This window comes from Thunnus thynnus, chromosome 3, assembly GCF_963924715.1.
Source record: "Thunnus thynnus chromosome 3, fThuThy2.1, whole genome shotgun sequence".
Taxonomy (NCBI): Eukaryota; Metazoa; Chordata; class Actinopteri; order Scombriformes; family Scombridae; genus Thunnus; species Thunnus thynnus.
Window position 1 is genome coordinate 34575961 of NC_089519.1, and position 13150 is coordinate 34589110.

Genomic DNA, 13150 nt, shown 5'->3' on the forward strand with positions numbered 1-13150 from the left:
CTAAAGGCCCATAGAGCCCACCCACTCAATTCTCATTTTACAGCATGTTGTGGTATATCTCATAACATTAACTGACAACACCTTTGTGTGAGAGATGAATTGGAGAGGGGTCTACTATAGTTTTACGTTCAAGATGTGTTTACAATAAAAACAAATTGTGCTATTAGAAATATACATTCACTTGTAAAAGCTGCTTTTATATCTCTCGGAAGAGAGGGATAGACTTTCTTTCTTTTCATTGTCCTACCATGTGTACTAACCGCTACTGGCTCGTGAGTCACAGGTTAGTTTATTTGACACCTTTTTTCAGTTTCTGAGGTTGTGCCGTCTCTTCTGAGGTTTCTGTAACATTGTCTTTTCTCTCAACTCTTTAATTTGCTGTCTGTATCTCAGTGTTTTTCCCTAGTTTGGTGTCTTTCTGCTTCAGCCATCTTGTTAGCAGTCCTCTATTTACTTGAGGTTCATCTGCTGCTTTAGGTTCATCTGTCATTGCAGGCAAAGCAAGATCCAGATCTAGACCAAGGGTTCAGAGTGTTCATTGATCTGATGTTCCAGTTTATGTGACTGTTGTGGTAGATGGTGGTCGTACCATACTGTATACTCATCTGTATCAGAAGCAGACTCCATCCTGTTATCCTCTTCAGGGGTGGGAAAGCAAGAGGGATCATAGTTCTCACTTCTCTTGTCTTTAAGCCTCTTTCTTGCAGAATGTAGGCAGAATGTGATCGTGGTGGAGCACTTTTTCAGGGCCTCAGGTTATAGATTGCACTGAGGGTGGTCCAGTAGGGTGCATGCTCAACAGTTTCTTGTCCCCCCCCTTGTGGTGGAACAAGAGAGAGATGCTGGAATAGATTTGCTATCAGCTCTTTACCAACATCTAGTGGCAGCACTTTCAAACTACAACTAGGTTAGAAAATTCATGGTCTCCAATATTCTTTTAAATAAAAGGTTCAACATTGGGATTTCACAAATTTCACCACCCGTTTGATAACTGATGCAGTGTTGCAGAGATAAGTCTGAGGCTGCACATTGTTACAATGTTTGGTATGTTTCCCCTGACAAAAATGAATAAATATTAGAGACAAGAATCCACATCTCCATCAAGTGCAGACTGTCTCAAGTGAGGTGCTTTCATACTGCTCCTCCAAGAAGTAAAAGATGATTGCACATTTTAATAGCCTATAAGGTTGGGATAAGTCTGAGGGTATGGAAAAGAGTCACCTAGGTTAGATGGTGTAAGTAAAATGTCATTAGAATAAAGATTAGCTCATAAATCATAACCAAAAACATGGATACTAGTTATGTGACATCACTTGAGGCAACTTATCAGGTTTCAGGTAATGTTAATCTATGTGCATGAATCTCACCTACATAAACTGTATATTTAATAAATTAAATTAAATCACTAATTACCTTTCAACATGTATCATAAGGAAGACAGAAGTTTGCAGACAAAGGAAGAAAGCCTAATGTCAGAGTCATATGACTGGATAACTTGTCAATCAACGGCCATCTAGTGGTCAATTATGCGGACTGCAAAAGAAAATACACGTCTTCAAGAATGAACTATAGATTTGTTTCAGTTTTCGACTCATTGTCGAGCTTGTCATGACTTTCCAACAGCCAGGGATGTAAATAGGGCAATGATTCTGATTTGGTAATACATTTTCATGTACCTTGTCAGGAGTCAGATTTGTTATATATACATAGAAAGAGAAAGTACTGAATAGCTGTATAGTGTGGTTGAAACAGTTTGCTTGAAAAAGTGATTTAAATACATTTAATTAAAGGTGACATCTTCAAAGAGGTATAATTTCATATTATATGACATAAGAGAAATTGTTTCACACTTCATTTGGTAGTCAAATGGTTAAGGAGTAGAAGGCAGGGCTGGAGATAAGTTTAACCATCAAGTACCACAAACAAATATATAGTCATAATTCCTAGAGAGATTTAGGTGACATCCATGCACACAGATTAACATTTCCTATATATTTAGTGCATGGAAATATACAAATTTGTGAGATCATTCTAATTAACCCTCAGAGACCCGCAGGGGTATCTGCGCTGACATCTTTCAGAGGCTGTAAAGCTAGTGAAGATACTAATATCATATGAAACTAGAAGACCGAAGGCATCCATTGGTACCAACCATGTCTTGTTAGCTGTCAAATAATACTCCAAATCCAAAACTGGCATGGCCATTTTCAAAGGGGTCCCTTGACATATCACCTCAAGGTTCTATGGGTACCCATGAATCTCCCCTTTACAGACATGCCAAATTTATTTATAATCCCATGCAGTTTTTGGCAAAAACCATGCAGTTTACCATGTGTTTTAGGAGACAGTTTGTATGGAATTGATGTGTGTTGATCAGTTTTACTCAAAAACTGCAAAGTGGCACCAGACAAGCTAACATGACACAAACAAATATATGGTCACAATTCCTAGAGGATGAGTTTACTATGGATTTTAAGAGACATTCCAGTTTGTATGGAATTGGGGTGTGTGTGTGTGGGGTCAGGTTTTTGAGCAGTTATTTGAAAGAGGCAACAGTAAGGGTAAGTGTCATGAAAGTGTGATACTTTATAGCCAATAAATGAAACTTAAATAAAGTGACATAAGTATATTATCGTATATTATTAACATTATCAGCTCCAATTATTACATTTTTTTTTTTAACCCAGCTAATAATGTAATAACCAGCCAATGATGTCATAACTTATTACTAGGGATGTGCAGATCTGCATTTGTTGAGGCAGCAAAATTATTTGTATTTGTATTAGTATAAAAGTGGAGAGAGGCTTAAAAATCCTGTTTTTAAAATGTTACAATAAGTGTTCATGAATAAATTACCTTAAGAAGGAGGTCCCCACACCGGGTCTCCCAGATCATAGACGACTGCACTGACTACTGAGCTAAAACTTTACTCATCGCCTCATTGCAGACAGACTTCTATTTATACACCCATAACACAGAGACAGCACACCATGTAACATGTAGGGAGGAACTTCAAAGGCGATTATTGCTTTGTACATTTCATTTATTGCCTATTTTTTTACAACTTAACTTTGTGGAAAGGAGAAGGGGAACAACAGGTTATGGAGAGTCCCTTGTGAGCACTTTGCATGTGTCAGTAGCTCAGCTGTGATGTCCAAATAAGGAAATGCGTGTCATGTAGCAGGTGGACATGACTCCCCTCGTTGAGCCCTGTTGATAGACATAACAGTGGAGCAGAGGACAACAACTGAGATAGCGATGTAACCAACCTGTGCGAAAACAAATAATTTTTTTAAGCATTTGAATGAAACAAATATTCGTAAAAAAAAACAAAAAAACAACACACTATTTGTGCTTCACCAAATAATGTATTTGTATTTGGGCATTCCCCTACTTATTACATTATGTACAAAAAGTAATTTCATTATTGGTTTAGAAGTTTTATTACGTTATTGGCTGCTACAAACACCAAGAGGGTTCATCCATAACTTTTTCCTGGTGTGTCTGATGAACTGTAGTTCACATAGCCAGCATCTTTCTCCAAACACACTGTGGTTCCTGTGTGGGCCACAGCACAGGCCAACACTAAATGATTATTATTTGTTTACTGGACCAAGTTTAGATGATTGAGCTTCAGGTTTGCAGTGCAGAGCTTTGGAGGAGTTTATAAGGGATCATTTGTCACTTTTTGCAGAATTCCTCTTCCAGGGAAGTTGGTCTAAAAAGCTCAGCTCTGTTCTGAATCCATAATTTTACTTTTGCTGCAGGTGGCCCTTTTTATAGAAGGACTGTACGGCCAGAGAAAGATGATGTTGCTGTTCAACTGCTATGCAAGGAGCAGTTTGTACAGACTGTAGTTGGTGGCAGCTAACCAAAAAAACAACAAGAACTGTGGGGGGTTTTTTTAGCAGCAGGAGGTTCTTTACTTCACTTTTCTTTATTATGAACCATTTAGCTTGACTTTAAAAGCACTAATTACATCATATTCAAAGTAAAGATGCCATACAGGAATATGAACAAAAAGAAAAGTTTGCTGAGGTTAGATTCTCCATTTTCAGTGATGCAGCGCCTCCCGCTGGTCCTTGCCTTACACAAATCTGTTGTCACTCTCAGCGGTACCAATGATTTTATTTTTTTGTTTGTTTTATAGGGAGGAAGATGATGATAACTAAGAAAATAAGAAACAAGTCTATTTGAAAATGCAATAGATATTGTATATTTACAAAAGAGATCACATTTCTCCTATTTTAGCTTTGCCACATTGGCTTCCTGTAAAATCTAGAATAGAATTTAAAATCCTTCTCCTAACTTACAAAGCCCTTAATGGTCAGGCACCATCATATCTTGAAGAGCTCATAGTACCGTATTATCCCACTAGAACACTGTGCTCCCAGAATGCAGGCTTACTGGTGGTTCCTACAGTCTTTAAAAGTAAAATGGGAGGCAGCTATCAGGCTCCTCTCCTGTGGAACCATCTTCCAGATTCGGTCTGGGGTGCAGACACCCTCTCTACGTTTAAGAGTAGGCTTAAAACTTTTTGATAAAGCTTATAGTTAGGGCCGACCAGGCTCAAATTGGATCAGCCCTTAGTTATGCTGCTATAGGCCTAGACTGCTGGGGGACTTCCCATGATGCACTAAGCTCCTCTCTCCTCCTCCTCCTCTCCATCTGTATGCATTCATGTAACATAAATGCATGTCACTAACTTTGCTTCTTCCCCGGAGTTTTTTGTGCTTTTGTGCTCGCAGGAAACCCTGGGATGTAGGCCAAGTCTTTGCGGTCCTTCGCAGTCCTGTTGGCATTCGTCCCTGGCTATTGCTACTTATTGTTATTGTTATGATTGTTGTTATTCTGTCGTCGTCCCCCCCTTCTCAACCCAACTGGTCAAAGCAGATGGCCGCCCACCAAGGGCCGGGTTCTGCTTGAGGTTTCTTCCCATTAAAGGGGAGTTTTTTCTTACCGCTGTCGCCAAGTGCTTGCTCATGGGGGAATTGTTGGGTCTCTGTAAATTAAAGAGTACGGTCTTGCTCTATGTGAAAAGTGCCCTGAGATGACTTTTGTTGTGATTTGGTGCTATATAAATAAAAATTGATTGATTGATTGATTAAGGAATATAGTAATCATAGTTATTGATCTATTTAGCTTGTAATATAGGAAAGAGAAATGATTAAGAGTTATAACAATGTTCCAGTCGGTGAGCTTTGGTCTGATAGAGCGGACTCGCTGTAGCACTTCTCTGGATGTTTGGCCATAAGGGTGAAAGAGCTGGATGGATGGATGTGAGGTTTTGTCAGCGAGCCAACACTTTTGGGGATCCTGTTTGTAAAAATTGGCAGGAAAGTAGTGAAGGTGGGTTGGGGAGGTGGAAGATGGAGACAACACAAGAAAAACAACAACAAATGTAACTACACTTCCTGTCCTGGATGTATGCTTCAGTCAGATTATTATTTTGTACTTTTTATTTTGGCATGAGGACATATTTTCTAAAAAAAGTTTACTTTCACTACTTCGTAAGGTCATGGAGCCAGCAGCCAGTATAGCGGACCAGCAACAGAGATGAAAGCTGTCATTGTGAGCCCATAAAGTGTCCCCAGGTCTCAACCACAATCCAGAACCCCTGTGTCGTGTGTGTCCTTCTTTCCGCACGCCACCCCCATCTCACACTGATAAACACAACGCAGAATCCCTGGGTGTGTCGAGAGGCTACGGCACGTTCGGGTTACATTAATCAAACATGTTTTTATCATTTGAAATAATTTTCTAATAAATATGGTCCTGTGGGGAAAAAGGGTACCTGATGCCCGGTTGCTTTGTTGTCTCTTCCTGCTTTTTTTTCTACTGTAATGAGTATATATGATTTGCAGTGGAGGAAAAAACCCTCAGATCCTTTACAAAAGTAAAAGTGACAGTAGCACAGTGCAAAAGTACTTTCAGTTGAGTAAAAGTCAACAAAGTTTGAGTAAAATGTACATGAATACTCTGAATAATGGTCATTTCAGATTGTGCTAATATGAAAGTACCATGTACATGTACTCTAGTTCAGTTTAAACTTAATCTAAACTTCGTATTTCATAAGTTTGATATGTAAAGGACGTGTTAATAATTTTTCAAGTCTATGAACTTTGACATGTTTTTCTTGCTGTAATCTTTCCTCCTGTTCATATTGACCTGTAGTGATTTCTGTACCTTTTCCTGTAGGTATTGCCCTGTGTTCGTAAACATAATGCCCTATTTTGATAGTTAAGCCCTTATTCCTGTCTTTTAGAGTGTATTTTAATATTAATAACTACTTCCTCCCTTACTTTTGTGGCTTTCTTAGAGTTAGGTTTATATTTAACAATAATCACAGAACACTATGTCCCCATAAATTAACTCAAAATTTATTAACTAAAGTGGAAAATAGTAATTTCAAATGAAAATTAAAGCTGCAAGCAGCATTGAGCAGGCCCTCGCGCCTTTGCGCACGTCGGGCCATGGCGCAGCCAAAGGGCTTCTGTCACGGGCACGTAGATGTCTCCAGACCTGAGCTGACAGGTCTGACTTTACAAAATGTAAAGTTTGGTGCGACTGGAGCATGTACAATAAAGTTATAGCAATTTCCTCTGTCATGGCGAAACATCAAATCTCAACGGTGTGAGTCTGTCTTGCTCACCCCTACAATGCAAGACCTACAGTTATTGTAAAAGAAATGATAATAACCCGAAACTTCATACAAAGTTTGTATATAATGTACTGTAAGTATATGGACCTTGCCGCTATATCCTATAAAACTGAGCTACATTCAACTGTCACACCCATCCCCCGCTATTTAAACCTTTCGAGTTATTACAAAGTTTTTAATAACTTTTGTTCAGCACAGTGTCATATGTCATGTATTCAAGTTTGGAGCTGATACAATTAACGCCTTAGGAGGAGATAGCGTTTATTTGGGGTGTTAAATTGGCACAAAGTCATACATTCATGGGTGAATTGTGGACTTCCTGTTGGATTTAGGTCAGGGGTGTCAATGTATGATTTGTAGGTCTTGATGAGACGAATAATTGAGTTTTTGTTCGATCTCTCTACGACAGTCCTATGGGCCGTGGCTGCCATTTTAGTGACATAGGTGGCGCTATAGAGCACATTTTGGCACTTTGGGGGATAATTTTTACATTTTATCAAATTTTTTACCAGACCTGATGTGCGTGCCAAATTTGGTGAGTTTTTCAGCATGTTTAGGGGGTCAAATTAAGGGTTGAAGTGGCGTAATAATAAAGAAAGAATAAAAAGAAGAAGAAAGAAAAAAACACATGAAATACAACAGGGTCTTCGCCTTTCACTAAAAAGTGAAAAGTACTGAAAGTAAATTTAAATGTGTCTAAACAATCAGTGATTCATGGTAAAATGTTGTTTCAGGAAGAGAGGAGAGTTTGCTCACTGCAGCTGCTTCCACTGTCACCACTGTTTTTATTTTAAATGACTCTGGACAAGAATTTATTTACAGTGATTTGATTTAAACATGTTTTTGCACATTTGTTACAGATGGAAGTTAAGTCTGTAAAGCACAGTCCTGGAGCACCAAGACATTTAGTTAAGCTCTATAGGAGTGTGACCTCCATCGTCAGTACAATTAGTTACAGTTTAAGTGACTCAGAGACAGAGTCCACTTACAATCCAGCTGTCATAATCCAGATGTTTACACTCATCTGACACACTCATCATAGTTGTTAGCGTGCACTCACAGCAATGAACAACAGAGCTTTGAGGACACTTCATGCCGTCAGTTTCTCCTCTTAGACTCCATAGTAGAGCTAGACGGATAAATCTGCAAGTCTGAGGTTTTGGATGATGTTAGTTTAAATATCAGTATATGATTAATGACCAATACATCATAACCATGTCTGTGTCAGCCTATAAAAACAGTTTCAGTTGAGCTATACTACATACAGCAGGCCTACGGGCTGCCAGATAGTCCAGCTGTATCAAGCTGGAAACAAACCAAAACCATAATACTGTATGTACACATGAGCTGCAGGCCTGGACGGGTTTTCTCCTTATTATTATTATTATTGCCAGGTAGGTTTGCACATACAAGGAATTTGTCTTGGTGTTGTGGTGCGTAACAATCAAACTATACAAGTTAAGAGAGAATACAAGCACCACAAGTCAAGTTATCATAAATAATTTACAATAAAATTATGTAAAATATATTCTAAACTGAAAAGAGCTGTTAGAGTTTAAAATGAAGAGAATTGAATATACATATATTGACTGAAACATTGGAGCCAAACATGCTGTAATATCCTGATTAACTGTCAGTGTTTTCTTTTGATCGCTGTTCTCCAGGAGCAGGAAAATCAATAGCTGCTGGAGTAACAACTGCTGTTCTCCTGTCTATCATAATCCTCTCTGTCTTCCTGTGGATGAGGTAAGCACTTCTGTTTCACTGAATCATTGATCAAAATTCAGTCATTTGTGTTTTTAATGAATTCTCCTAACCAGGAAAAAGAGAGCCTCCAATCAATGGTCTGAGGCTGAGGAGAGACCAGACAACAGAGAGAGGGTGAGGAGGGAGAGTTATACTATTCTATCCTGGTTCCACACTTCCACAGTCACTATCTTAAAGTGCAACTAGAAAACTCATCTGACTGTCAAGCACTCCATGTTGTTTCTTAACAATCCTTCTTCACACAAACCAACACTTTCTTCATTTCTATCACCCTCCAGACACAGCCGGAGGGGCAAGTTAACCCTCTGTACGACAGCATGCACTTCTCCAACAACCATGCAGATCCTCTCTACTCCAACATCAGATCAGCTCAGCCCCACAGACACATGAGGGAACAAGAGGTCGTCCAGTACGCTGCTGTCACATTAGACAGAGCCGGTACTGCCCCGAGGTGAGCAGCTCTTCACACAGGAACATAGTAGCAACACTTTTATTTCAGTTTTTCATTTCTTACATTTGCCTGTTACATCTTTATTATGACTGTTTGTATAATTTAATACCATATCTTCACAATCACCTGAATTTATTATTTTTTTATTTCCCTCTCAGAGCCAGAGGTCAGGAAACTGAGGAAGATCCAGCTGCAGCACAGTAAACAAAAGCAGGTCACCATTGAATTTTAAAATATAGATCTCAGGGCTGACTTCTCCAAGAATGCATCATAGACGACTATTGAGAGCATTTAGAGCATGCTCTCTTTTCCAAGGCCACCCTGAATACAGAACACACAGAAAAATAAAAACAAAGTTTACGGTGTACAAATTCACAGTAACAAACAAGATTTACAGCGAACAAACAGAGACAATATTCAAAGACATTCAATCAGAGACATCAACATCATTCATAAAAAACACACACATTCACACTGTACTAAATCTTCCAACAGATGTTTGAAATGAGTTTAAGGAATCAGCTCTTCCATTTTAACACACTGTTGTCAGTTGTTCCACTTGTGTGGAGCAAAATATTTAAAAGCCAGTTTTTCAATTGCAGTATTAACATGATGTTCTTCAAGAATCAAATAGTCATGGGATCTAGTTTAATGAGAACGTGATCTGTAATTGAGATAACAAGAGATGTATGTAGGAAGTTTGGCCAGTAGTGCTTTGTAAATAAATAGAATACAGTGTTGTTCCTTTCTCACAGCCAATGATAAAAACAGATAAAAATGTTGATTGAAGAGTTTGTTTTCAGCAGTTGTGGGTAAAACAAGTCTTATTTCTGTAAAAGAATGCTAGTTTTGCTTTTCGTGATTTTATTAGTTTATTAATGTGCTTTTTGAAGCAGTTTATCATCAATCCAGAACCCAAGATATTTGTAAGAGGAAACTCTTAATTTCAGAACATGCTTTCACTAATCTACTTGTAATTTCAAACTGCTGCCACTAGATGTGAGTAAAGAGTTATATTTTATTGATAACAGATCATTTCCACTGTCCTTTCTGTATTTACAGTATATCTTCCAGTTTCATTATAACAACCTGTTTTATTGTCAGTATTCTAACATTTATCTTGTGAATTATTTCTCCTGCCTTACTGTAACATTACAATTGTCTATGTTGCTGCTTTCTTTACACATATTATTACAGCCAGTTTTTGTTCTATATCATAATCTCAATACAATGTAATCACATTTGTCCTTGTTCTTTGATGTTTTGTCTTCAATAAAAATATTGTAATTGGAGAGATGAGTCACTTATTGTGACAGTGGTTGCAGTAAATCAGAATCTGAAGGTTTTTTTGTTCTTAATACCTTTCCACAAAAACATGTCAGTACTGTGATCCTTTTTCTCTTAACTGGTCTATATCTATGTTTACAGCCAATCATAGTTCAATATTCAACAGTACAGTGAAGTAGACATCTTGTGTGCAACAGTTCACCTTATGAAATGAAATATATTTATACATATTCATAGATTCTGGATTTTATAATGAGGGAGAAGGAGGAGATGCCATTTTAAGGATTTAAAAGCAGTAATTATACTTTCTTTGTATGGAAACCATGTCAGACACATTATTGTTACAAGCAGAGTATTTTTATTTGTCTTAAAACATGTCTGGAGGGGATCTTTAAGGATTTCAAATTTGTGAGATGTACTTTCACCCCACTTCATGTATCAGATAGCTATAGTTAGTCTGACAAACATTTAGTGATAAAACATACGAGATGAGATCATGATATAAGCTATAAAATACCCAAACTCATAAATGAAGTTGACCTAGTACCATGTGGACCAGCTGCAACATAAAAACACACATAGTTTTCTTAACGCAAGTACAAAATTAGGGAACAGGACATTTAATATAAAGGAAAATCTTTCCATTGTGGTACAGCTTCATGTTAGTAATGGGAACTGCATTTAACACAGTTTTTATATAATGAGCCAGGATAAAAGAAGCAGAACATTTCTATAATGATTGATTACAATGAGACTGCAGCCACTGGTGGGATGCTTTGCTGGGTTTGTGATCCTATTAGAAGTACTCGATCGGGTCGTGGTGGCTCTTCGATTGCTGCATATCGCTCAGCTCCAGGTCTCCTCCGTTACAGGGGAGTTTTTTGTAAACACGGAGGTGAACATGATCGTCTCCTCCCACATGCACCTGCAAGTAAATAAAAGCAAAGTTTCCGGAAATTTTTGAGTTTACCTTCACTAATTGTTTTGGCCACCAGGGGGCAGCAGAAACAAGCTACAGATGCATCAATATTCTGTCCTTCAGAGTTAATATGGTTGCTTAGTTACAAATCCAGTAAACACAGCAACATGAAAACGTCATCTTGGACTTTGGGAAACATTGATTAAGATGTTTCACCATTTTCTGACATTTAATGTACCAAACAACTAATCAATTAATCGAGACAATAATCAACAGATTACTTGATAATGTAAATAATTGTTAGTTGCAGCACTAATGTGACCCATTGTCAATGTAAAAATATTGATTATAAACTTTAAAGCTCACTTGATCATGTTGCTATAGAGAGTTAGTCTTTACCGTTCATGGATCTGTTTTGTATGAAGCCTCTGAAGTCCCAAAAAGTCAGCTTGTTATTATGGATCTTGTGCACAACATATAAGGTCCTTCTTGCAGTGGTGAAAAGTACCTGAGTATATTTACTCAAGTACAGTATTTAAGTACAATTTTTAGGCACTTGTATTTTACTTGAGTATTTCCATGTGATGCTACTTTATACTTCCACTCCACTACATTTCAGAGGGAAATATTGTACTTTCTACTCCACTACATTTATTTGACAGCTTTAGTTACTTTTCAGATGAAGATTTGACACAATGGATAATATAACAAGCTTTTAAAATACAACACATTGTTAAAGATGAAACCAGTGGTTTCCAACCTTTTTGTCTTTTGACGTCTTACAAAAAGCAGTGTGTAGTCGGGGTCACATTTCACATGTCTATGAGTTGTTAACAGCTCCACCAAATAGTGATTTTTCCCTCTAAACTTCTCACATGCTTTCATTTCAATAAATGTTCAAATGATCCAATATTTCAGCAAAAATCAAAGATTAGAGAAAAAGTCCAAAAACTGAAAACAGATTTGTGTATCAGAACTTTGTTTTTTCTTCTTTCCTCTCCCATTAATCATCTCACGACCCCTCAGATTTATCTGCTGACCCGTTGGAGGGGCCCGACCCCTAGGTTGGGAACCACTGGACTAAACTAGCTAACTGTATATAAAGTAGTTACAACAATAACATGCTGCTCTAACACTGATGCTTCACTATTAATAATCTAATGATGTCATATATAATAATATATCAGTCAGAGGGACCAAACCACTACTTTTACTGCAATACTTTAACTACATCAAGCTCATAATACTTATGTACTTTTACTTAAGAGAGATTTTTCATGCAGGACTTTTACTTGTAACTGAGTATTTTTACTTTGTTGTATTCGTACTTTTACCGAAGTAACGGATCTGAGTACTTCTTCCACCACTGCACATTGTGAGATTTTTAATAATTCATGTTTCAGCTCCGTATTTCCTGTAATGTGAATGATAAGGACCTTTATGAAGTAGTTGGTCCCGGCCACCATCTGCCTCCTGTAGGTCTTGGCGGTGAAGACATCGTAGGACTTTCCTGCTCGTTTCTCTGCGTGAGGTTTCATCTGGTGATAGAAAACACCAGAATGAAGCAGCATGAATGTGTACAGGAAGTAAAGCGTAAACAATCCATATTTTCTACTTACGCTTTCACAGATCTTCTGAATTTCCTCGTCGGCATCAGTTGGCGGACCAGCACCTCCAGTCATCATTGTGACAGTTTCCAAAGGACAAAAATTGGCTGAGAAAACAACTAAATCGACTTCTTTTTGTCTAAAGCACAGTTCAACACAAGTGAATCATGTGACGTTGTATGTTGGCGCATACCATCCGTGTAGGGGGGGGGTTCTTTATTAAATTATTTCAGAAACTGGCTAAAACAAGAAATAAGGTCTCTAGACTGTTAATAAGTATAATTAAGAAATTTATGTTTCAAGCGAGAATCATTTGAAGTATCATAAACTGAGGTTTAAGAAATATATCTCAACGTTTCTCTCTGTTCTCCCTCTTCACAGACAATGTGGATTAATCTATTGTTAAAAGCTTTATTGAGCAATATATCTTTACACGGGTGCATCCCAAGTCTCTTTAA

The 13150-nt window shown here is 37.8% G+C and overlaps 1 protein-coding gene and 1 long non-coding RNA gene across 2 annotated transcripts; one reads left to right on the plus strand and one right to left on the minus strand.

Annotated features, from left to right (window-relative positions):
- The first annotated feature begins 7672 nt into the window (after nucleotides 1-7672).
- LOC137180223 (uncharacterized) lies at nucleotides 7673-9549 on the plus strand. Its single transcript, XR_010927927.1, has 3 exons — nucleotides 7673-8542; nucleotides 8707-8879; nucleotides 9038-9549. It is a non-coding gene; the product is annotated as an uncharacterized lncRNA (long non-coding RNA).
- A 952-nt stretch (nucleotides 9550-10501) lies between these two features.
- LOC137180221 (cystatin-B-like) lies at nucleotides 10502-12888 on the minus strand. Its single transcript, XM_067585520.1, has 3 exons — nucleotides 12705-12888; nucleotides 12522-12623; nucleotides 10502-11091 (listed from the first exon to the last, which is right to left on the minus strand). Exons 1-3 carry the CDS (start codon nucleotides 12768-12770, stop codon nucleotides 10963-10965), a joined length of 297 nt encoding a protein of 98 aa, XP_067441621.1. The 5' UTR covers nucleotides 12771-12888; the 3' UTR covers nucleotides 10502-10962.
- Nucleotides 12889-13150: the final 262 nt, after the last annotated feature.

Bases quoted from the DNA above. Each gene is read 5' to 3' on its own strand.
- LOC137180221 (XM_067585520.1), bottom strand. From the start codon at position 12,770: ATGATGACTGGAGGTGCTGGTCCGCCAACTGATGCCGACGAGGAAATT. The intron at 12,624-12,704 runs GTAAGTAGAAAA...TTCTATCACCAG, and splicing joins TTCAGAAGATCTGTGAAAGC to ATGAAACCTCACGCAGAGAA. The intron at 11,092-12,521 runs GTCCTTATCATT...ATTTACTTGCAG, and splicing joins GGACCAACTACTTCATAAAG to GTGCATGTGGGAGGAGACGA.